Source organism: Vigna unguiculata, chromosome 11, assembly GCF_004118075.2.
Source record: "Vigna unguiculata cultivar IT97K-499-35 chromosome 11, ASM411807v1, whole genome shotgun sequence".
In the NCBI taxonomy this organism is placed as follows: Eukaryota; Viridiplantae; Streptophyta; class Magnoliopsida; order Fabales; family Fabaceae; genus Vigna; species Vigna unguiculata.
In genome coordinates, this window is record NC_040289.1 from 26939190 (window position 1) to 26964703 (window position 25514).

The window sequence follows — 25514 nt, forward strand, 5'->3', positions numbered from 1 at the left end:
ACTATATGAAATAATGAAATAAGAAAGGAAGGATTCTAGAAAAAAGAAAAACAAGGAGAGGGAAACAAAATTTACTGGGTGGATTAAGAAATTCAAATACTTATCAAGGGTTCTTAAAGAAACCCCAATTACTTACCAGAGGTTTAAAAAACCTCCATTACGTATATTCATCGGCAAAGGTTTTTGTAACCTCCTTTAATAAACCTCTACTAAAATTAATGTTTTTTGTAGTGCTACTATTCTTTTCGAGAAAAATGAAATTCTTTACATAACCAAAAAAAATGTTGCTTATTTATTTATGTAACAGTTTTCAAATATATATATATATATATATATATATATATATATATATATATATATAAAAAGCGTGGATTAAAGGTTACTGAGTAAGAAAGTTTGCAGATTTTATAACTAGGAGATGAACGAGTAAGGTTTTATTTTATTTCTCCTTGGAATCATACTAATAGTACTATTAAAATATATGCTCAAAGAAAGCCACTTGAGGGTTTCTTGATCAATGGTATGAGATCACAATAAGAACAAATTTAAAACATATATAATACAATTCGGAAAACTCTACCAGTAATTTAGCAGTGCGAATTTTGAGCTCATTTGCATCAACTACTTCAATTTCTACTCGTGAGGGCCTTCACAACTATTGGACTCCTGACATAATGCCTGCCATCTGACCATATCAGTTTTCCAAACACGTAGTTATTGGTAGCCTTTCCTTTCATGACCTTAAAGGTTACTTTAAAGCGTTTTTCTTCACCAACATTTGTGAACTTCAAGATGCTTGGCTTCACAGAAACAGTGATTCCATCCGGGTTTTGAACGTGAGCAATGTACGTGCTTGGAGAACCAACATTTTTCAATGTCCTCGTAACTGTCACTGACCCAGAGAGATTTGGAACTGTGATCGAGGGATAGTTCAGGTTGAGGAGACTAAATTTCTTGCGGCACACGTATGGTGAACCTTCTGTGAACACTGAGATTTGTGTCTCGTTGTATCCTAAAGCACATAAGAAGTTTAAGTAATCACCAATTGTTGTGTCATAAACTAACCCAGGATCCATTGCTATGTTTGGTTGAACATGTCCTGCCCCGTAACCGAATGGTGTTGCCATGCCATCACTAGCATTCAGCAGAAGCTCCCCGTCATTATCGAGTGTTGTGGCTGAAAGTAGCAGAGGACAAATGATCAACTTTTTCGTAGCTATATTTACCTCTAATTAATCCCAATTTGCTTTCTCTATATAAGTATTTTGAGATGCCATGTTTTATATTTCCAACATATTTTATACCTGTGGTCATGATTGCTGATTTAATAGCAGCAGGACTCCAGGAAGGATACGAGGCTCTCAACAGTGCCACAATGCCTGAAACATGAGGGCACGACATCGATGTTCCTGAGACAGAATTATACGGAATCCGACGCTTATCAAACACTTGATTGGTTGGTCCTTGGGCTTCAGTATAGGCTGCTATAACTGACACTCCCGGTGCGGTGACATCAGGCTGAATATTGGGACAAAGTGGTTGAGTTGATGTAATTGAAGACAGAAATACCATCATCGAAATTGATATGAGAAGCAGGAAGGACATGAGGATCAGCTATAATTTCATTGCCATGGGCCTTGTCATTAGCGAGGACCATTCCCAGGGCACCAGCTAGTAAAACTTGCTCTCCTTTGTCCACTCTCGCATTTATCCCTCGGAGACATACCACGATCTTTCCCTTCACCTTGTTGGGATCCAAGGTTCCATTCTGGCACAGCACCCTGCATGCGTGCACATAAATTTTATTCACCATATCAAATACGTTTTTACTATTTGAATTTTGACGTAAACTTAGAATTCGTATCGGTCAAAACCCTAAGTTTTCTTTTTATGTAAGTGCTGATTTTCAACCAATGATGGCAATAATGACGTTTTATACTCACGCATCTTCTGTTCTTGCACTGGCCAATTTAGCATCTGAAGCTTTAATAATTGGGTACAACTTGTGTGCCAATCTTGCAGCTGATAAGCTTTCACCCTTCAATTCAAGCAAACAAGATTATTGACTAATGTCTATTTAAACTCAAATCCACGGGCCACATCTGCATTTAGAATATAACCCACACATATGGGTCGCTACATTTGCAACTACACGAACAAATAATTAGTGAAAATGACACGACACCCATAAAATAATAAATTCCAATATCAGTTATACTTTGTATATTAAACAAATACGATTTACGGTTAAATTTTTCTTTGTTTCAAATTTGATATATTATTTCTAATGATTCACAGTTAAATTTTTCATTATTTTACTCTATACTCAGCATTTGTCACTATATATTAATACATGACATAACTCTTTGAAAGTTTATTAAAAGTTTAAATACGTTTTAGTGGTTCCAAACTAAAAACTTGTTTATTTTGAATTTTGAATTAAAAACTTATATATTTTAGTACTTTCATTTTCTTGAAATGTTAATTTTGCCTTGAACCCTTTCTATTTATTCTAACAATCTAAAATCTCAGTTAAAGGCGCAATAATTCCTATACCAACTAAAAGAAGCATTAATCAAAGCTTATCTAACATGCTCAGAATGGGTAATCACATTTCGACATGGTGCCATAACTTGTGGGACACCAAACTAACGACATGAATGCTTGTAGGTAACATTTTTTATTCGTAAAGAAAATTCATTTATATAAATACGTTGTCCTTCCAAAAAATATAGGAGATATAAATTTAATAATCTTTTAAAAAATCTAATCACACTCTATTAGATCTATATGACAAATGCTGACTACAACACTATTTATCATATCATCAACATCACTAATTGATGTCACCTAACTTCATAAATAATAAATAATTATATGAAATCAAACAACTAATAATCGTATCATTCAATTGAGTTAATATAACAAATATTAAGTATATTATTGTATGTCATATCATTAATATAACTAATTTCATTTAATTATAAGAATTAAAATTAAGATTTTTCAAAATCAAAGCCCTAAGAAATTGAATTTTTTTTATTTGGAATAGTATCACACCAACGGTAAGGATTGAAAATGAACATGGAGAGTTTGGATGTTACTTAATGTTCGTAAGATGTTAATAATTACTTTTAACTAAAAAAGTCCCCGATTTGTTTATAAGAATTTTAAAATAAATAAATACGAAATAAAATTTATATAAAATTAATTTTTCAAATTTTATTGTTATTGTATGTAGGATAATTTTAACATTAAAATAGTCAAATTAATCTTTACATTTAAGTTGAAGGAAAACATCTTTTTATAAAGTTAAATAGGGTTTTGGTTCTTTAATTTCAAGTAAAAATTAGAATTAGTTTCTTTTTGAAAAATTTGAATTAATTTAGTCCCTCAATTCTAAAAATATGTGAATTTAATTTTTTTTAATCTAATTTTATTTAGTTATTGACGTTTCAAATACGATTTAAAACATCAAATAAGTTTGACAAAAATTTGGTTAAAAACTAAATTCATGTACTTTTAAGTTGGGGGACTATATTAGTCTAAGATTTTGACGAGAGACTAATTTTAATTTTCACATATTTAACCTTTTTTATATTATTATATTGGCTTAATTATGCCTTTGGTTTCCATTTTGGAGTCAAAATCTCAAAATGGTACCCAAATTTTTAAAAGTCTCAAGTTGGTCCTCTTTTTTATTAAAACGTCTCACGTTTGCCCTTTCCGTTAAGTCAAGGTTGACGTCGTTAGAGGGAGTGCCACGTGTCAGTTCCTCGATTTTTTGAATTTTTTTATTTTTATTTTTATTTTTTGTATTTTTTTTTAAAAAATCAAAAAATTGCCACGTGTCAAGTTGTCATCGTGCCACGTGGCAGTGACAGAGTGATGTGGCAGTAACAGTGACACGTGTCAGTATTACGCCAGGTGTCATTTCTTTAATCTCAATTTGGTCCCTTTATTTTAATTTGTCTCAATTTAGTCCCAATTTTTATAAAAATTAGCAATTTTGTCTCTCTCCAAATTGAAATCAAATTTAATTTTTATATAAATGTACACAAATATTTCCATCAAAATTGATATTTCAAGTAAATATTTTTAACCAAATTAAGTTCATTTAATTAATATTTTACATTGAACTTTATTTAAAATGGTTTAAAAGTTGTTACCAAATTAGAAATTGAACTTAAAAGGTGAATTATGGGTACCTTAGCTCCTTAGGGATATCATGCATCACTAGTGCAAAATGGGGTTTTTAACTCGCCTTATAGGCCTCGGTTACAGCGGGACCGAAGCCTATAAGGAGGCGGTGGCATTTTTGAAATTTTTCTCAGCATTTTGCCTCGGGTCCCATATCAACCGAAGCATATAACCAGTTTTATGCTTCGGTTCTCAACCAACCGAAGCCTATAACCCATCTGTGGCCCCCAGATTTACAAAACTGCCACTGACAGCACACTTTTTGGCCTCGGGTGTCAAAGGACCGAGGCCTATAACGGAAGATTTGGCCTCGGGTGGCGCAGAACCGAGGCCTATAGTTCTTTCTGCCTCGGGTGTTTACAGAACCGAGGCCATATCCTTTATTTATGTTCCCAAATCGCGCGAACCCTCACTGTTCATCATCTTCTCTCTCGCGAAGGGATCCCCCACCGTGCCCTCCGTCAGCGACCTCTCCATCGCCGATTGCGCCTCCGTCCACGAAGTTTGGGTCGCCAGTCTTGCTCCGCCACCGAACAGCAGGCGAAAAGGAGGCAGCCACCGTCGCGCCACCGTCGCGCCACCGTCGCGCCACCGTCCAGCTCTCGTTGCGGCCTCCGTCGCGCCACCGTCGCGCCACCGTCGCTCCTCTGTTGCGGCCTCCTGCGCGCCACCGTTGCCTCTGGTTGTGCGTACGTCGTGCCCCCTCCGTCGTGCATTCGTCGCCCCACTTCGCCACGGTTCCCCACAGCCACCTTGCACTGCTGCTCCGTGTGACTGCTCCGGCGAGTATCTTGCGCCTCGTTCGCCAATTCTGTCCGGGGTAAATTCAAAACGCGTTATTTTTTTTTCGTTTTGTATATTTTTTTATGATTTAGGTAATTGTTTTGCTTTTTGATGATATTTTTGGTTGATTTTTGCGTTTTTCTTTTGCTATTTTTACGGTCTCTTATTTATTTTATTACCTCTTATAGCTCTTGAAGACCTCAGTATCGTGGGTGTGCATCATCTTCCATTGTCATTCAATTTTCACGCTCCCAGGTTCTTAATTCTATTATTTTGTAAGATTTTGTTGTTTATTATGTATTAGTAATATGTTATATATATATATATATATATATATATATATATATATATATATATATATATATGTGTGGTTTATTATTTACTTAAATATTTGTTTGATTTGTGAGTTAGCCTTAGTTTCCCGTTTGAGATTCAATACGAAAATTATGTATTGTTCCCGAGTTTTCATGTTGAAAAAACTACCTTTTTTTTTAAATTAGATATAAGGGGATACAATACTAATAATTTAAATGTATTGAATCTTGAATTGTCCGATTGGACAGTTTAAGAAGATTAATCACTTTCTAGTAATTTATTAGTGCATATATATATATATATATATATATTTTAAAATAAAGATCTTAAAATTCATGAATATTTGTCAATTGTGTTTTGTATTGATCTTCGGGTGCATATTTGATTGTGGTTTATAATCACTTTCATTTCGTGTATCCTGAAGGCCAATGCGAAATGTTGGCAAATTTTCGTGAAATTTAAGATTTGTATTTTAAAAGTAATATGTACCAATAAAATAAAGAAAGTGAATCTTCTTAAATGGGATAGGGTCACACCTTCATTACGACATGAGCATTGATTCAAAGATTACTGAAATTAATCACGCAATTTCAGTATGGATCGAGATTGGATTAATTTACCATGTATTAGCACTGAGTATGAGAATGGAGTAGAGGAATTTATAAAATTTGCGCAATGTTATGAGGGGAGAAGTGATGATGAGGTGAAGTTTAGATGTCCTTGTGCAATGTCTGAATGGAAGAAAATTGAATGCAACTCAAGTTAGGGAACATCTTATTTGTGATGGTTTCCTTAGAAGTTATACAATATGGACATGGCACGGCGAATTAATACACATTCCAACTGTTTCTCGGACTGAATATCTTGCTAATTCCTCCATGAAAGAGCGACAGGAAGAGCGACGGGAAGAGCAATTTGAAGAGCAAGTAGAAGTAGAAGAAGACAATATGGAGGACATGATACGGGATGTTGGTGCAGAAGCTTTTGCACAAGCGCATGTGTATGAGACGATGTCTGCTGATGCGGAAACTCCGTTGTATGTTGGTTCAACTAAGTTCACGTGATTATCAGCGGTTTTAAGACTTGTGAATTTGAAAGCGACCAACAGTTGGACAGATAAAAGCTTCACAGAATTGCTCGTGCTCTTGAATGAAATGCTTCCCGAAGGAAATACTCTACCCACTCGAAACTATGACGCCAAGAAAATTCTTTGTCCGATGGGTATGGAGTATAAAAGGATACACGCATGTCCTAATGATTGCATATTATACAGAAAAGAATTTGAAGATTTGAAAAAATGTCCAAAGTGTGGGTCATCACGGTACAAGCAGAAAAGAAACAGTGAAGATAATGGTCAAATAGAGAAGGAAGGATCTGCTTTGAAAGTAGTCTGGTACCTTCCAATCGTGCCCAGACTTAAGCGTTTGTTTGCAAATCCTAAAGACGCTAAAAACCTTAGATGGCATGCAACTGAGAGAAGATGTGACGGACTCCTTCGTCATCCAGCTGATTCAATGCAATGGAAAAATATTGATAAGGAATTTCCCAAGTTCGGTGAAGAATGTAGAAATATTCGTTTTGGCTTAGCTACCGATGGAATGAATCTATTTGGTAATTTAAGTACAAACCACAGTTGTTGGCCTGTTATATTATTCATTTACAACTTATCTCCTGGACTCTGCATGAAGAGAAAATACATGATGTTGTCTATGATGATATCTGGTCCAAAGCAGCCTGGAAATGACATAGATGTATATCTCAATCCTCTAGTTGAAGACTTGAAGTTGTTGTGGGTTGATGATGTTGAAGTATTTGATGTTGTTGCTTCTGAAACTTTCATGATGCATGCAATGTTATTTTGCACCATTAATGACTTTCCCGCTTATGGTAATTTGTCAGGGTACAGTGTCAAGGGTCATAAAGCATGTCCTATATGTGAAGAAAACACTGCATCTCATCAATTGAAAAATGGAAGGAAGACCGTGTATCTGCGCCATCGAAGGTTTTTACAAGCTAATCATCCTTATCGAAGGTTAAAGAAAGCATTCAATGGACATCAAGAGAATGACAAAGCACCAACTCCATTAACTGGCATTCAAATTCAGGAAAAAGTTAATAAAGTACATCATGTATTTGGTAAAACGTCCAAGAAGTCATTTGCATCGAGCCCTTGGAAGAAAAAATCAATATTCTTTGACCTTCCATATTGGTCGAAGTTAGAAGTTAGGCATTGCATAGATGTCATGCATGTAGAGAAGAATGTGTGTGATAGCTTGATTGGTACACTACTCAACATTCAGGGAAAGACAAAAAATGGAGTAAATGCTTGTTTGGATTTGGTTGAAATGAAGATCCGAGAAGACTTGGCACCAAGGGAGGTTGGTAGGCGCACTTATTTGCCCCCTGCATGTTACACTATGTCCAGACAAGAGAAGATAAGTTTTTGCTTATGTTTAAAGAGTGTCAAGGTACCTCAAGGATACTCTTCAAATATTCAGAGTTTAGTGTCCATGCAAGACTTGAAGCTTGTTGGCCTAAAGTCTCACGATTGCCACATCTTAATGCAACAATTATTACCTGTAGCTATTCGTGGAATTTTACCCAAAAATGTTAGACAAACTATAACGCGTTTGTGTGCATTCTTCTCTTCAATTTGTAACAAAGTCATTGATCCTTTAAAGTTAGATGAACTTCAAGCCGAAATTGTTATCATCTTGTGTCAACTAGAGATGTTTTTCCCTCCATCATTTTTTGACATCATCGTACATTTACTTGTTCATGTGGTGAGAGAAATCAAGTTTTGTGGACCAGTATACTTAAGATGGATGTATCCCATTGAACGTTACATGAAGATTTTGAAAGGGTATGTGAAAAATCAATATCGTCCAGAAGCTTCAATGATCGAAAGATATATTACTGAAGAAAGTGTCGAGTTTTGTTCAGATTACATGGCAAAAGCAAAACCGATAGGATTTCCTCACAGATCATGGTTGAACAGGTGTTCTATAAGTAACAGCATACGAGGTGTGAGTGTGGTTACCAAAAATCGCGAAGAGTTGATGCAAGCACACCTATACATATTGAACAACACAAATGAGGTAATGCCTTACTTATCTGCACACAAAGTCATTGTGAAAGAGAACAATCCAAGACAATCAGAGAAATGGCATTTGATGGAGCATAATAGAACATTCATGCCTTGGTTTAAATCTGAGGTTTTGAAAGATTCGCAATGCTCTGAGACTTTGATGTGGTTAGCAAATGGGTTGAAATTTGATGTCATCTGTTGTACAGGTTATGAAATCAATAATTGCACATTCTATACAAAGTCTCTTGATGATAAAAGCACAGTACAAAATAGTGGAGTCAGTCTTGAAGCTGAGTCGCTACAATTTTCTACATCTAAAGATCAAAATCCCGTAGTAGGATCAATGACATACTATGGTGTAATACAAGAGATATGGGAGGTTGATTATACCGTGTTTACTATTCCACTGTTCAAATGTAAGTGGATTGACAATAAAAGTGGTGTCAAAATAGATGAATCAGGAATGACTCTAGTGGATTTTCGAAAGGTGGGTTATCGAGACGAGCCATTTATCATGGCACAACAAGCATCTCAGGTTTTCTATGTTAAAGATCCGGCGTCTGAACATTGGTTTGTCGCTCTTCATGGAAAAAAACAAATTGATCCTAATGAAGAGAATATGAGTGATCTTAATATTGCTGTCACCTACCCATTTAGAAGAACGATAAATGTTGATGAAATCCATCTAGTTGATGATGTATATGCAATTCGAGAAGATCACAATGAAGGAATATACATATGACCAATCAATAACTTTATGTATGAATTTCATATTCTTGTTAACATTTAGGTGTTTTGTTAAATAATGTTTTATATATTAATTTGTCAATTGCTTATTAATGTTTTTTTACGTTTTCATTTCACAGATACATGGCTGAACATTATACTTCATCAGAGGATGAAGCACCTACTAAGAGACCCACCAGAGGAGCCACTAGGTTGAGAGAGCTCTTAATTAGAAGAGCTAAAGGTCAGAAAACACATGTTGATATTAACGTCGACACTGGTGAGCCTAGTGGTCGTTATGGGGACGTCTTCAAAAGCTATTTAGGAATGTTGGCACGAGAGAGAATATCAATCCTTACGCCATCTTTTGATCATGTCACTGAAGTTGATCGGGAAATGATATGGCAAGATTTATTGGTAACTAATATTAATGTTATTAAAGTTATACTTTGATTTTGTTGATAATATGATAAATATTATTGATGACATTTTCTATATTGCAGCTAACATTTGATATTCCAAATATGCCGACGCTAAGACAAAAATGTTTGTCATCGGTGGCTGAGAAATTTCGTGGTTTTAAGACCAAGTTGACGTCAAGGTATGTCTTTGGACATAAAAAGAATGAAAATCCATTGTTGAAATACACTTGGATTGATGAAGACACATGGCGTCAGTTTCTTGAGCTTCGGACATCTGAGGGATGGCAGGTATGTTTATTTGAAATCATCAATAGCACAATTGATAATTATGCAAAATTTTAAGTAATTCATAAAGTGGGTTTTATATGTTACAGGTAAAGAGGAAAAAGGCTCAAAGCATAAGTGCTCAAAATAAAAACACACACATATTATCTCGTGGTGGGTATAGAAAACTTGAAGAGAAGATATTGACAGAAAAGAAAAAATCTAGGCCCCCACCTTCTGAGGGTGAAGATACTGAGCCTCCTTCACCACCATCACGTCATCAGAAGTGGAAGTTAGCCCGTTTACGCTCATCGGGCAACTACACTTCTGACTCTGCACGAGAAATCTCTGAGAAAATTGTAAGATACAATTCTTATCTAAATTGCTCGTTCATGTTTTATATTGTATTTTGATTCATAAATTTTTTTGTTACATTGTAGGATTCATTGGTTGAGCAGACCTCCCAAGGAGGATTCATTCCAGAAGGTCGTCATGACATACTTGTTGCTGCAATTGGACGACCTGAGCACCCTGGACGTGTGCGTGGTGCTGGATCAGGAGTCGGCATACGCCAATTTTTTGGTTCCTCCTCTCGTCAGTCTTCATGCAGTCATGGTGGTGATTATGAACAAAGACTAAAGGAAATGATCACGGCGCAAGTGAGAGAAGAACTAATGCGCCAATTTGAGCATTATGGCATTCGTTCGCCAGTGGATCATCCGCCAGAAGTAGACCCATTTGTGCCTCCCACAGGTAAATTTGTTTTCTATAAGTTATGAATTGAATAAATGATATTTAATAAAGTAATTGAATAACATTAATAAATCGTTAACTCTAACAGGTAGAAGCGGAAATGGGAGTTGTTCAGCTCCACCCGGGGATGACATGGATGACACTCATCCATGTCAGCTATATATTTGGGATGGTACAGAGAAGACACTAGTGGCTCGTGGAAAAGTATTTGAGGCAGCCACAGTTCTTCATGGCATGGAGTTATCAGAGGATGAGGTTAAGGTCACGGTAGAGGAGGTTCTCATGCCGTATGCTTTAGTTCCTGTGCCAACAGATGAGGTGTATACTGTGGCACAGGCATTCCAGTGTTTCCTCGCCTGGCCTAGAGATTTGGTTGATACTGACCCCCCGGTACAGACTCTTAAACCCACAAATATACTACATTTTTAAGTTTACATGTTTATTATATTCAAACTTAAATTATATTCTATTTTAACTGAAATTGCATCAATATAGGAAAAACCTCAATCAAAGAAGATTCTTCTCTCTTTGGACGATCCTCTTGGTGCATTGCTCCAACTTGCAGAAATCATAGTTGATAAGCCGATGCAGGTTCCTTGGGATGCTAACATTTTTGGGAGAGATCTTGACATCCCACTTTACTTGCATTCCCAAGATGTCTTGGAGCTTGCACGGGGACAAGAGGAACTCAATATTACCATTATTCAATTATGGATGATGTAAGTCTTTTAGTCATTATATATAGTTATTTGATATATTTATGTATTTACTTATATCAAATCAATTTTTGGTTTAGGTATCTGTCTGGTGTCACTGAAACTATGGGGCTGAATGATCTATATGGGTTTATAGACCCCCAACTCACCCATGAAGGCAACAAGTTTGATGACATCCAAGCATATGTGACCAAATGCTTTCAACATGGAAAAGAAATTTATTTTGTCCCTTATGTTACTGGGTAAGTCATTTTTGTTAACTTATGAATATAATCAGTCATTTTAATGCATAACAATGAATTTATTTTCTTATCAGGCGTCATTGGCAGTTACTTGTGGTTTCCCTAAGGGAGAACTTTGCTGTGTGGTTTTGCTCTTTGCATCGCCCTCCCCCCAACCATCTTAGACAAGTGATAGATTGGTAAGAACCTCAATATCAATCTTATGAATATGACATGTTATATAAAAATATCCTAACTTATTCCCTATATCATAAATCAATTGCTGCACATAACATGTTGTTAGGGAGATCAACGGCTAAGGCAAAAGGTCTTGTATGGTGTTCTCTCCAGGTTTGATATTTCTATCCATATCTTCATGATTATTTGCTTGATTTTCTTCCTTAATTAATTGTAACGTTGTTAATATAATGTAGTGTAATAGACAAACCGGCTCATATGAGTGCGGTTACTATATAATGCAATGGATGACAACCACTGTGCGTGCTCGTATTACAACAAATTGGGAAACAGTAATATATATTTGAATTAAAATGAATACTTTGCAATATTTCCTTTTTATATACTAACTTAACTTAATCTATTATTTTGTAGACATTCAAGAGTCCTGCAGCAATTCCCGCAAAGTCCATCAAGTTTGGTAGGATAGCATGTGCCAAATATATAATTGAAATGTACAATACTATTGATTAGAACATGTATCTTGATTGTAAATGATTTGTAATTGTCTTTTAAATGAATTTGAATTGTGGATGTGTTTTAAAATATTTTGTTCTGGTCTATTCTGGTCTGTGCTGGGTGCTGAACAAAATTTGCAGGTTTAAATGTGGGAATAACACCAAAACAGAAACTGCATTAAAAAAAAACAGAGTATTAGGCCTCGGTTCATACCAGAAACGAAGCAAAAAGGGCCTCGGGTGCAGCCAAAACCGAGGCCAAAAGGGTATCGAATTTAAAAAAAAAAGCCCATATGGCCTCGGGTGCAACAAAAACTGAGGCCAAAAAAAGCCCATATGGCCTCAGGTGCAACAAAAACCGAGGCCAAAAGGGTATCGAATTTTTGAAAAAAAAAAAAGGCCCATATGGCCTCGGGTGCAGTGAAAACCGAGGCAAAAGGCAGGGTCTATGGCCTCGGGTGCAATGAAAACCGAGGTAGAAGGGCCCTCTATGGCTTCGGTTCTTAACCGAGGCCAAAAGCTATGATCTTTTGGCCTCGCCCCAATATGCTTCGGTTCCCGAACTGGTGCAGAATATTAAAAACAACCGCTGCCAAAGGCCCTTCCTGCACTGGTGCATGATGGTGGAATTTATTTAAATATTTGGTTTATAACTTTAGCTAATGGATCGGTCAACTGAGCCAACCCAAGTATGGAAAATTACTACGGTGAAGGCAGCTTTTCCTTGGTGTGATTGAGGTGCTTAATTTTCTAACCCATCTTTTGGGATTAGAAGACTTGAAAATTTAACAAGTAATGTATTGATTGAAATTGAAGAAACCCTTGCTAAGAATAAGACTTGGTCCATTTAATCACCATTTATTTCAATCTACAAATTTAATTTTAATATTTAAAAAAAAATGACAACTATTCGAAAAATTTTATATTACAATTTAGATTGTTTGTTGTAAATCAATAATAAAGTGAAATATTTGTTTATTGCAAATTTTAGTTGTATATATACAAATAAGTTGTATGTAATGCTTATACTATAATTCTAATTTAAATTTAAAAGAACTGTATTAAAATATTATAAAAGTAAGTTGAAGCAATTAACATTGTAGGCTAAATATCAATTGATGGTTTTATTTTTAGAAAAATTTATTAAATGGAGATTATGTAAGTGTGACCTAAGTTTAATTTATATAAGAAATTTATACTACTTTTAACCAAATTTTTTAAAGCATGGATTTACATTGAACTTTATTTAAAATGGTTTAAAAGTTGTTAATAGAAAATAATGTTAATAGAAAAAAATTCATAAATTAACTAGTTCATGTAATAATAAAACACATATAAATTTAAAATTTGAAAACAATTTGAAGTAAAGTTGGATGTGAAACATAATTTTAAATAAACTTAGCTATGTTCAAAATATATAATAAAAATATTAATTTGAATAAAAATATCAAATTTAAGAAAAATATTTGTATAACATTTATATAAAATTAATTTTTGTTTCAATTTGAAGAGGGACAAAATTGTAAATTTTTACAAAAATTGGGACTAAATTGAGACAAATTAAAATAAAGGGACCAAATTGAAACTAAGGAAATGACACCTGGCATAATACTGACACGTGTCACTGTCACTGCCACGTGGCACAATGACAGTTTGATACGTGGCAATTTTTTGATTTTTTTAAAAAAATTCAAAAAAAAATTCAAAAAAAAATGATGAAAAAATTCAAAAAATCGAGGAACTGACACGTGGCACTCCCTCTAGCGACATCAACCTTGACTTAATGGAAAGGGCAAACGTGAGACGTTTTAACAAAAAATGGGACCAACTTGAGACTTTTAAAAATTTAGGTACCATTTTGAGATTTTGACTCCAAAATGGGAACTAAAGGCATATTTAAACATATTATATTAGTTGAGAACCCATTCTAAAGGTATTTTAGTTATTAAAAATATTAATTTTTTATTTGTAAAGGAATAAAATATTTAAAGATAAAATAATACATGTAAATGTAAAAGGTTAAAAATAGTTATTTAACACTAGTGTAAACACAGGCGCTATCGCGCCTGTGTGTACGCATTTTTTGAATTATATTAATAATTGATGATATTGTAATGTTATTAATTTAATAAACAAAATAAAAGTATATTTATAAAAAATAAAATAAAATGTACGGAAAAAATAAGAGAAAAATAACTGTTGATGAATAGTAAGAGAAAAAAAGAAAAAGGAGATAAGTAAATAATTTTATAAAAACTTGTAAAAGTAACCGTTAATTTTTAAAAATTTAATAAATAATTAAATTATAAAGGGTAAAGTTGAAATTATGAAATGTGGACACAAAAGAGGGAATCCCCTTTATATATAGTTATAGATTAATAATTATCATTAACTATCATTTCATTTGACAATTCTTTATAAGGATGAAAGGTTCCATGAATTTTTGAATTTTGAATGAAAATAAAAGAAAAAAATAGTGTGGAATAGAAGAAAAAAAATCCTTTTGGTGTCAAAATACCATATTTTATTTTAAACATACCCTGACCGGAAAGCCTTGTTCATTGTTTAAAAAAAAAAAAGTAGTGGAAAAAAGAGAAAGCACCTTCAAGATGATATTATCACCGAGGACAACGTAAGCTGGGAATTCTCTATCCATGGTGCTAGCGGCAACCGTAACATGCCAGGGTGCAAGATTTCTCACAGTGCCATCCACAGGCCCACTATTTCCGGCGGAACAAACCACAACGATTCCTCGCATCGTCGCATGGAATGATCCAATCGCTACGCTGTCATCAAGCAGACTCGAGGAAAATCCACCGAGCGACAGTGACAGGACGTCCACACCGTCGTGGATGGCCTCGTCAAACGCGGCCAAGATATCAGCGTCGAAGCACTCTCCAGGGACAACAGGCGGCCAGCAGACCTTGTACGCCGCCACATGGGCTTTGGGCGCGCCACCCTTGGCTGTTCCGAAACCCTGGCCGAAGACGCTAACTCCGGGAACGGCGTTGCCAGCAGCTGTGGAGAGAGTATGGGAGCCATGGCCCTCTTTGTCACGTGGGGATTGAAAGGAGGAGTTGAGTGGACCCACTGCCGAGACGTAACCCTTGTTGAAGTACCTTGCACCGATTAGCTTCCTGCATACGCCTTGTACATGTTCAGCAGTGTGTTCAATTCAAAGCAAACAGGTTAATGACGATGGCCTCAAAACATTTTTGAAAAGTTAATGACAAGGATTAAACTTTTTTTTCACAAATTTGACAAAGTTTATTTTTTACACACGAAACTTTATTTTTTTTATTTTCAAATTACATTAAATTTTTTTATTCATTGACTATAAATTTTTCTTAAAAATAATTTTAGTAATTACAATGGTCTTTCATGAGAAATAAACTTGTACCATATGTTTCTTTTTCACAATTATTAACCCGGTTGCTGTTTGTATCGTTTAATAAATATGTAATCAATATAATAAATAACATTATTTTAAAAAAATACTTGTACCATATTCGGTAATGTTTCCTGAGCAATATTGCTACTTTGGTTGAAAATAATCTTAAAAAAGTTAACGACATTTGTTCTTTATCTTTTTTGTAATTTATTAAAGATTTAACTAATTCAAATTTTTTATATTTTTTAATTAAGTTTTTGTCATTTTTTATTATTTATTTATTTCTAAGTAAAAAATGAGTACTATTAAGTTTACTTCTTTATTTCCCAATATCCAAAGCAATCGATAGACCTTGGAGGCAATCGAGTGAACTAGTTTAATATTGACCCTTTCAAAGAAGTTGGTAATACATGACAAATAACAGCATCATCAGATGTATACATGTCAAGTTATGTCGTGAAGATATCGACATGTTGGTCATGATCCACGGTTTTGTCGTACGAGTTCATTGTGAGGCCTTACCTCCTAGGTGGGACTCCTACCTCCAATATCCCATGTACAAAGGGATGTCGTCCTATTTTCTAGGTTCCTCCAAGGGTCTGGTTGGCCACAATACCTGTAATCCTTTTATCCATATTATATCTGCTTCGTCCTCAGTTTACTAAGAAATAATTTTAAACTTTTGGAAACAAAATTATGTAGTCAACTTTGAAAGATTGAGAGCCGCAACAGAAATCATCACCTGTTGGGCGATGAGTTTTGGCTGTATTTATCTTTCCGGTTTTCATTTTCATCAGTTTGAAAATGATACAAGTTAATAATAAAATAAAAAATGAAAGTAAAATATCAATAATAAAATGGACTTTTGAGGGAGGGTTGCCAAAAATATATAATATATAATATAAAATCAATAAGATATGAGTTGAAATCAGATATAAGAAATTAATACTATCTCTTACTCAGAATCTTAAAATAATGAGATTACGAGTTTTCATCTTTATATGGTGTTTAACTTTCTTATTTTTATTCGATGTGAAACTTAAACTCATATTAAGATACTTAAAATTTGCATCACTCTAACAATATCCAAAAAATTAAAAAACAAAATAGTACCTGTTGCATTGAAAAGTATGATCAACTCCATTGTCACATATTCCTCTCCACTTTGATGGAATTGGTCCCAATCCTTCTTCACTAAAGCTATTCGATTCAGGCCAAACACCTAAAAGTATGTGGTGGGAGCAAAGATAGCAAAGTTTGTGGTCAAAATAAGATAAAATGGAGATTTCTACAATCTACCCTTTTCGTTCTCATCCAAATTCCCCTTAAAGCTATCATCAGGTTGGGCAACATTTTGAATCGAAGCTGAAGTATGCGCATACAAAACTCATATATTGCATCTTGGATTATCCCCACCTCAGAACATAAACATACCCCTTTGTTTTACCAATATCCTAATGAACAAAACTCATAATAATCTATATTTTTGTTCCAATATATGATTATTTCAAACAACTTGAAACACACACACGTACCTTATGCCTCAAAAATAATCAAAACGTCACACACTATGTAAACTAAGAATTGGAACAAGATTCTAATATATACACAAATACATGTATATAACACACAAATGAGAAGAAGCCTAACCCATATTGCATTTTTTAAAGGTGGTTCGTTTGTGATAAAACAACTGAAAGTAGGTTAGTCCGTCATTATTCTCCAAACCTCATTCTTACTTTGAAAAGAATAACAAGAGTTTTAAACACAGAAATCAGGAAACTTACCTGTATCAAGGTTTCCAATTATCACTCCTTCACCAAATCTGGCTTTCTTCCAGATTGAGCTAGATGGGATCACCCCTTCATGCTCTAGCCCCATGAACTCCCATGATCGAGTAGTGTGTAGCTTTCTTCCTCTGTTCTTAAACACTGATGAACGAGAAGGGTAGGCTCTTAAATGAGAGAAAGGGAACACAGAGAATAGTAAAAAAAAGGAGGATATACGGTTCTTACTTGCTATCTCGGCAGCTACTTCTTCTTCCAAAGTTGCAGCAAAACCATTGATGTGTCTTGTGTATGAGTAAAAGATGGAGTCCTTTGCTCTATTAAAACTATAATAAAACAAACTCAAACTTGTAAGATGAAATTTACATCTACTTGTATATAATGTATATAATGTGAAATAACTTTATCGATTAATTCTATCTCTAATTCATGTGAATAACACATTGCAAATTTGTTCCGATTGGACCTTTTTCATACCTTCCTAAGTAAGATCCCAGAAACTCATAGTGAGACTGTGTCACTTGATCGAAGTCAACGAAAGATGAAGATAATTCTGGCCCGTGTGAGTGAGCTCCAAAGTACACCACATATGACTACAATTGAAAACCACAAGCTAGGATTTGATCTTTTCCATTGTTTTTCTTTTATCTTTATTCAAGATTGCAAATTGCCAGTGCTCACCTTTTTCGCTGCAAAGCTGGGTCTGTGGAGTAGACACACAAGAAGAATTTGGTGGAGAAATTGGATGGTTAAACTTGGTAGCCTCATTGCTTACCCTATCTAGAAAGGTTCTCCTTTGCTTTTGTCCTTGTTTTGAATGAAACAGAAACATAACCTTGGGTTTATATAAGGTAACAACCTTAGGTTGAGACTTTCTTTTTTATTATTAATCAATGAAATTAATATATAGTGTAAATATATAAAAATCCTACTGCTCAATCTCATCCAACTTCCCTTAAAGCTAACATAACATCATGGTCCTATTTCAGTTCTCATTGGCTCCACCAATTTTTCACGCCTAGAGTCTGATATATATGAAACAGACAAATGACAAGAAGCTTAATTGTCCACATTGCGAAGGTGGTCCCTTTATGCTAAAACAATCGGTAGTTGGCTACTCCGTCACTATTCTTCAAACATTTTCGTGTTCATTGTAATCTAACCACAAAAAGTTTTGCCCAATCTGTAGTAATAACATTTTTCATTTGAGAAGTAGGTGTAATTTGGAATTTAATGATATTGTAAGTTTGATTAGTGCCAATCACTGAAGATTAATGAACTAGGGCTAAAGATCGTACAAGAACATTCACATTGAGAGTATATAAGAAATAGTCTAACATCACATCAACCATCAAAATTTTGCAATATAAAATAAAATAAGTGATATAACATATTAAAAAACACCAGATGAAATGTGGTAAGAATGCAGCATGAAGATTCTAAATTGAAGATGCAGTGTTAGTATTACGGTTATTCTTAAAGTTAATTAGTACTGAATAGGGATTGAGTCATAAGTTTGTTGTGGATATTAATTGTTTTTTTGGCAGAGTAAAGTAAACACAAGCTTGATAGGCTTTTTAATTAAGGTTTATTTTAATATGATTCTTTAACCTTTTTTCTTTCTCTTATTTTATTTAAAAGTATTTAACGTGGTTTTTTATGATAAATTTGTGTTTATATAGTTCGAAAGATGATCACCTGTCAATCCAAATTATTATTTTTTTTTCTCGAACTCTTTTTATTCAACGACACAACTCAACTCCAATGGCATATGACGCATTGCTACCTTAGTTATAGCTAATTTCCACAACGTGTTTCATGTATCCTAGATGAAGAAGTATATCTATGATCCAAGTCATGTATATCTATGATCCAAGTCATGTACTATAAGGTCAAAGGAACTGCAACTAAGGCAAGATTTGACTTGTGAAGCCAAGCTAAAGAGACTATCCATATACTGATAAAGGATGTATGAATTTTTGAGAAGAGAAAAGTCGTAGTGGTCTCCGGATCCCACAAGTGAAGAGAAAATTAGATCTATATTAGATTTCACCTGAATCGCCCCATCTATCTTCTTAGGGATAAGTTTAGGTCACCAAACGAGATAACTCAGAAGGAAGTTAATCAACTTGGTGAAGGATTTTGTGCAGTGAGAAGACTGGTTATGCAACATGGGAGTTAGAAGATAGCATGACCTACTTGTTTTTTTGATAAATTCAATTTTTGAAGATGAAAATCTTTGAAATTAGAAAAAGTGTGAAACTCAAAAAATATGATGTCTTAGAGTAGACGCAGAGTGTTTTGAAAACTAGACTTTAGATTATTATTATTATTATAATAATAATAATAATAATAATAATAATAATAATAATAATAATATATATAGATTATTGTAATTAATAGGTATTTGAACTTACCAATGTATAACTAAGACTTCAAGGAATTATGGATCTTTAGTTAAGATTCATAAAGTTCATGAAAGTGCATTCATTCAATAAACAAGAATTTAGACTTTATAAAAGGATAAATAACAAATAAATAAACATATTACAAAGTATTATCAGATGTTATTCATTTTTGTTTCCAAATAATTTTAACCAATATTTCTTTGTTCACCTCACTTACGCATTTCCGACTTCATTCAAGAAAAGTATTTTCAATTATTTTTTACATATTTTATTAAAAAGTAACATATAATTGACTATATGTAAAAACTGGACGTCAAAGTGATTGGAATAAAATCTTATGACCATTATTTTTTCTGTGATATTGATGACAAAAATAACATATTTTAACCAAATTATTACCCATGCACGAATTTTTAAAAATTAAATGTATTGGTTATGGAAATTTAAGTTCTATCTAATAAAATTAAAATTTAATATAAATATTTTATTTTTATAAAATTGAATAATAATAATAATAATTTACTATTTTTATACTGAAAGTCATTTAATAAAAAAATTTAGCTACAAATTTAGTATATTTTTTCTATTTGTTCGTTTTCATAAAACATGTTTCTTTATATGTTTACAATATTTTTAAATGTAAAGATTTCAAATGTAAACATTTCATAAAATATTCCCAATAATGACTTCTTTCAAGAGAAAGTAATATTACTCTTTTATAAATATTTAACGTTTTAGAAATTGTAAGACATTGGAAAATGACATTTTAAAAATGGTAGTGATTTAAAAATAGTGAGACTAGATTATTTTAATATTAAAAGGTTTTAGTATAAATAGAATTATTATAAACGAGTTTCATTATTTTAAAATACATCATTTCTCTAGAAACCACTTTTTAGAGTTCTCTCTGACTTATCTCTAGGAGTTCTATCTCTCTGGTCGTCTGATTGAAGAACCGAGATCGTAGGGTTAATCCTCTCGTTGAGCTCTTCAAGTTGGACCGATCAATTTCTCCATTCGCGTAAGTTGAGTTTCTGCCCTCTTTTTGGTCTACTTTTTTTTGTTACATGTGAGCTCTCTGCTTGCATGTGTCATTTTAATCATCAGTATAAGTCTCTATTGATCAGTGATCATAACAGTATCGTTCTTGTGATGTTTCAATGTGTAGATAGAACATTTTGTGGAGTTAGAGGTGTTTTGACGTTTATAGAGATGTCTAAATAGGATAACAGGTAAAGGAAACTAATTTCATTGTTTTTAAGTTACAAACATGTTAGAATTATATATTGTATGGTTGTACTATGATTGGTTGTTTTAACTAAACTGTTGAATGATTTGTGATATGTGAAAGCTATGAATAAGTTACAAACATGTTAGAATTATGTTCGTATAGAAATGTTATTGTTTAGTATTGCAATTAAGGTCAATTGGTATTGATGTTTGTGTTATACTTGATTTTGATATGTGATTGGCATCTACAAAGGTTCTTTGGTTGTCTAGACTGGCTTGAGTATGCATAACTATACGAAATGAGATTCTGTAGAATTATGCTGACTCGCTAGACGAACTCGAAGTCATGGGCTGATTTGCAGAATGCTTATCTGTAGAATTACGTAGATTCACTAGGCGAGTATGAGTTCATTGGGCGAGTTACAAGTCAAGGGCTCACTGATTTATGAGGTCGTTGGGCAAGTAGGAGCTCACTAAGCAAATTATGAGTCAAAAGTTCACTGATTTGTGAGTCGCTGGACAAGCCCCACTCATTGGGCGAATTATTGAGGAACATTTCATGTAGACTCCTAATGAAATACTTGTTGGGCCAACAACCTGGTCACTAGTCGAAATGTGTATTTTGGACCAGTGAGATGGTGTGTTCGTTGGGCGAGTATCTCAAATCTTGAACATATATCAATTAATTGATTTTAGAAACTTTGTATGTTTCGAATATCTAAATTTTAATTGTATTTGAATTGCATATATATATATATATATATATATATATATATATATATATATATATAGTTGTTGTAAGTGGTGGAAGGTCTTAGTGAGAAGCTGTTGTAAGTGGTTAGTCTGTGTTTAGAGCTATAGTTGTTGGTGTTAGTATTATGGTACTTGATTTAGTCCCACATTGCTTAAAATAGTGAGATGTGGTTCTCTTTTTTACTATATAAGAGAATCTATGTAAAGCTTTGAGATACACCAGAAATACAAATACTCCGTAGTGTAGTCGTGGACGTAGACATACACATTGTACGCCGAACCACGTTAAATTCTCTATGTCTATTTTCTCTCCTTTATTCTTTCCTTTATTACCTTGTTCCTAACAATTGGTATCAGAGCCATTTTTCTTAGTATGCTCTATGTTGCAGCATTATCTCATCTTCCACATCAGAAAAGATTTGGTTTCTATTTTCTTCTTGGGAATCTCAGTTTAGAGAAGTAGTAGGAGCTTTGGTCAAAAGCCGCAGCAGGAGCTTTGGTCAAAAGCCCCAGCAAGAGCTTTGGTCAAAAGTCGCAGTAGGAGCTTTGGTCAAAAGTCGCAACAGGAGCTTTGGTTAAAAGTCGCAGCAAAGAACTTTGGTCAAAAGCAACAGGAGCTTTCGTCAAAAGCAGCAAGAGCAATGGCATTGGAAGAAGGGAATGTGAGGATTGAGAAGTTTGATGGCTGAGACTTCGGGTTCTGGAAGATGCAGATAGAGGACTCCTGTATCAGAAGAAGTTATATCTACCCTCAACTGGGCAGAAGCCAACCGACATGGAGCAGGCATAATGGGATTTGTTAGATCGGCAGATACTAGGTGTGATCCGATTGACATTAGCCAAGACTGTTGCATTCAACATCATGAACGAGAACACAACTGTAGATTTGATGAAGGCGTTGTCAAATATGTATGAGAAGCCATCTGCAGCCAATAAAGTGTATTTAATTCGTAGGCTAATCAACCTAAAAATGGGTGAAGGTAACTCGATTACTAATCATATTAGTGAATTTAATACAATTATTGTGCAGTTGACATCAGTGCATATAACATTTGATGATGAGGTGAAAACATTAATTTTATTATCATCTCTTCCAGAAAGTTGGAGTGCAACTGTTACTACAGTTAGTAATTCTGCAAGTAATAGTAATTTGAAGCTTGATAACATCCGTGACTTGATCTTAAGCGAAGATGTTCGCAGGAAAAGTTCAGGGGAATCTTTCAGTTATAGTTCTGGTTTAGCATTGAGTACTAAAACTAGAGGAAGAAGTAGCCAGGAAGGTCGTAATCAAGGCCGAGGCAGATCAAAGTCTAGAGAGAAATCAAAACCAAAATTCCGGAATGATATCACTTGTTGGAATTGTCAGAAAAGGGGTCACTTTACAAATCAATGTAAGGCTCCAAGGAAGAACAACAACAAGAGGTAAGATGATGATGAATCAGCAAATGCAGCAACTGATGAAATTGAAGATGCACTATTATGTTGTCTAGATAGTTCTATTGACTCATGGATTATGGACTCAGGTGCGTCATTTCATACTACACCTTCCTTAGAACTATTATCTAACTATGTTCTAGGAAAGTTTGGGAAGGTCTACCTTGTAGATGGGAAATCTCTTGATATTATAGGAAGATGTGATATCAATATCAGAACCTCTAATGGAAGTGTGTGGACTTTAAATAATGTCAGACATATTCCTGCCTTAAAGAGAAACTTAATATCTATAGGGCAGTTGGATGATGAGGGCCATTACAACACCTTTGGAGATGGACATTGGAAGGTAATGAAAGGTAATCTTGTTGTTGCTCGTGGAAATAAGCAAGGATCTCTTTACATGATTGCAGATGAGGATATGATATAAGTTGCAGAACTTGGCAACAGTTCCTCTTTGTGGCATCAGAGACTTGGGCATATGAGTGAGAAAGGAATGAAGCTCATGGTCTCAAAAGGTAAAATACCTAACTTGAAGCATGTTGACGTTGGACCTTGCGAACATTGTATCTTTGTTAAGCAGAAAAAGGTTAGCTTCTCCAAAACAAGTAAGTCGTCTAAAGTTGAAAGACTAGAACTAGTGCATACAAATGGTTGGGGGTTAGCTCTAGTGAAATCCATTAGAGGATCACAGTATTATGTAACCTTCATTGATGACTTTACAAGAAAGGTATGAGTTTATTTTCTTAAAAATAAATCTGATGTGTTTTCTGTGTTTAAAAGGTGGAAAAAGGAGGTTGACACTCAAACATGTTTAAAGATTAAATGTTTGAAGTCTGATAATGGTGGAGAATATGATAGTAGTCAATTCAAGGAGTTTTGTTTAGAGAACGAGATCAAAATGATCAAGACGATTCCAGGAACACCAGAACAAAATGGTGTGGCAGAAAGAATGAACAAAACTTTGAATGAGAGAGTAAGATGTATGAGAATCCAGTCAGGATTACCCAAGGTATTTTAGCAGATGCAATAAGCATAGCAGCCTATCTCATAAATAGAGGACCATCAGTTCCTTTAGGCTATCAGTTACCTGAAGAAGTATGGTCTTAAAATGAGGTAAACCTTTCACATCTGAAAGTTTTTTGTTGTGCTTCATATATTTTGTTGAACTCTAATAGTAGAGATAAATTGGACCCTAAGGCAAAGCGATGTTATTTCATTACTTAGGGATTTGACATGTATGGCTACAGGTTTTGGGATGACCAAAACAAGAAAATTATCAGAAGTAGAAATATTACTTTTAATGAAAACATGTTCTATAAGGACAGGACTGCAGAATTTGCAAATGCAAATAAACAGCTAGAGCAAGTATCATTAGAAGAAATTTCAGAAAGTGATGTAGTCAAAAGAAGGGAGAATAGAGAAGTAGAGCCTGAGTTAGAGTTTGGGTCAGAACCTGAACAGATAGTAGAGTCAGTAACTCCTGAATTACAGACTAGAAGGTCTAGCAGAACAATTGTAGCACCACAAAGGTACTCCCCTTCATTACATTACTTGTTGACTGATGCTGGCGAGCCAGAGCATTTTGTTGAGGCTATGTAGGGAGATGAATCTATTAAGTGGGAGCTAGCAATGGAAGATGAGATAAAGTCTCTTCAGAAGAATAAGACATGGTCTTTAACCAAGCTTCCAAAAGGAAATAAGGTTTTACAAAACAGGTGGGTCTATCGGTTAAAAGAAGAACTAGATGGCAGCAAACAATATAAGGCTAGACTCGTAGTGAAAGGGTTCCAACAGAGACAAGGAATTGACTTCACATAAATTTTCTCTCTTGTTGTCAAGATGACTACCATCAGAGTTATCTTGAGTATAGTAGCTGCAGAAAATCTTCATCTGGAGTAGTTAGATGTGAAAACTGCATTCCTACATGGAGATCTTGAGGAAGAAATCTTTATGGCACAACCAAAAGGTTTTGAAGTACATGGCAAAGAGAATTATGTATGCAAGCTTCATAAAAGTTTGTATGGGTTGAAACAAGCACCGAGACAATGGTACAAGAAGTTTAATGAGTTTATGAGAAACTTAGGATTTCACATATGTGAAGAAGATCATTGTTGTTACGTGAAGAAATATGTTGACAATTATATCATTCTTGCCTTGTATGTTGATGACATGTTGATATTTGGTGCTAATATGGCAGAAATTGACAAGTTGAAGAAACAATTGTCAGAAAATTTTGACATGAAGGATCTTGGTCCAGCTAAGCAAATTCTTGGTATGAGAATTTCAAGGGATAGATCTGAAGGTATTCTGAACTTATCTCAGGAAAAA

The 25514-nt window shown here is 34.3% G+C and overlaps 1 protein-coding gene across 1 annotated transcript; it reads right to left on the bottom strand.

Annotated features, from left to right (window-relative positions):
• Positions 1–451: 451 nt before the first annotated feature.
• Positions 452–18214, bottom strand: LOC114169085 (subtilisin-like protease SBT5.3). Its single transcript, XM_028054105.1, is given in 10 exon segments — positions 452–1177; positions 1305–1531; positions 1533–1781; positions 1944–2038; positions 14786–15320; positions 16688–16796; positions 17362–17505; positions 17590–17687; positions 17839–17954; positions 18043–18214. Coding segments are annotated over 10 exon segments (2211 nt in total). The 5' UTR covers positions 18130–18214; the 3' UTR covers positions 452–626.
• Positions 18215–25514: the final 7300 nt, after the last annotated feature.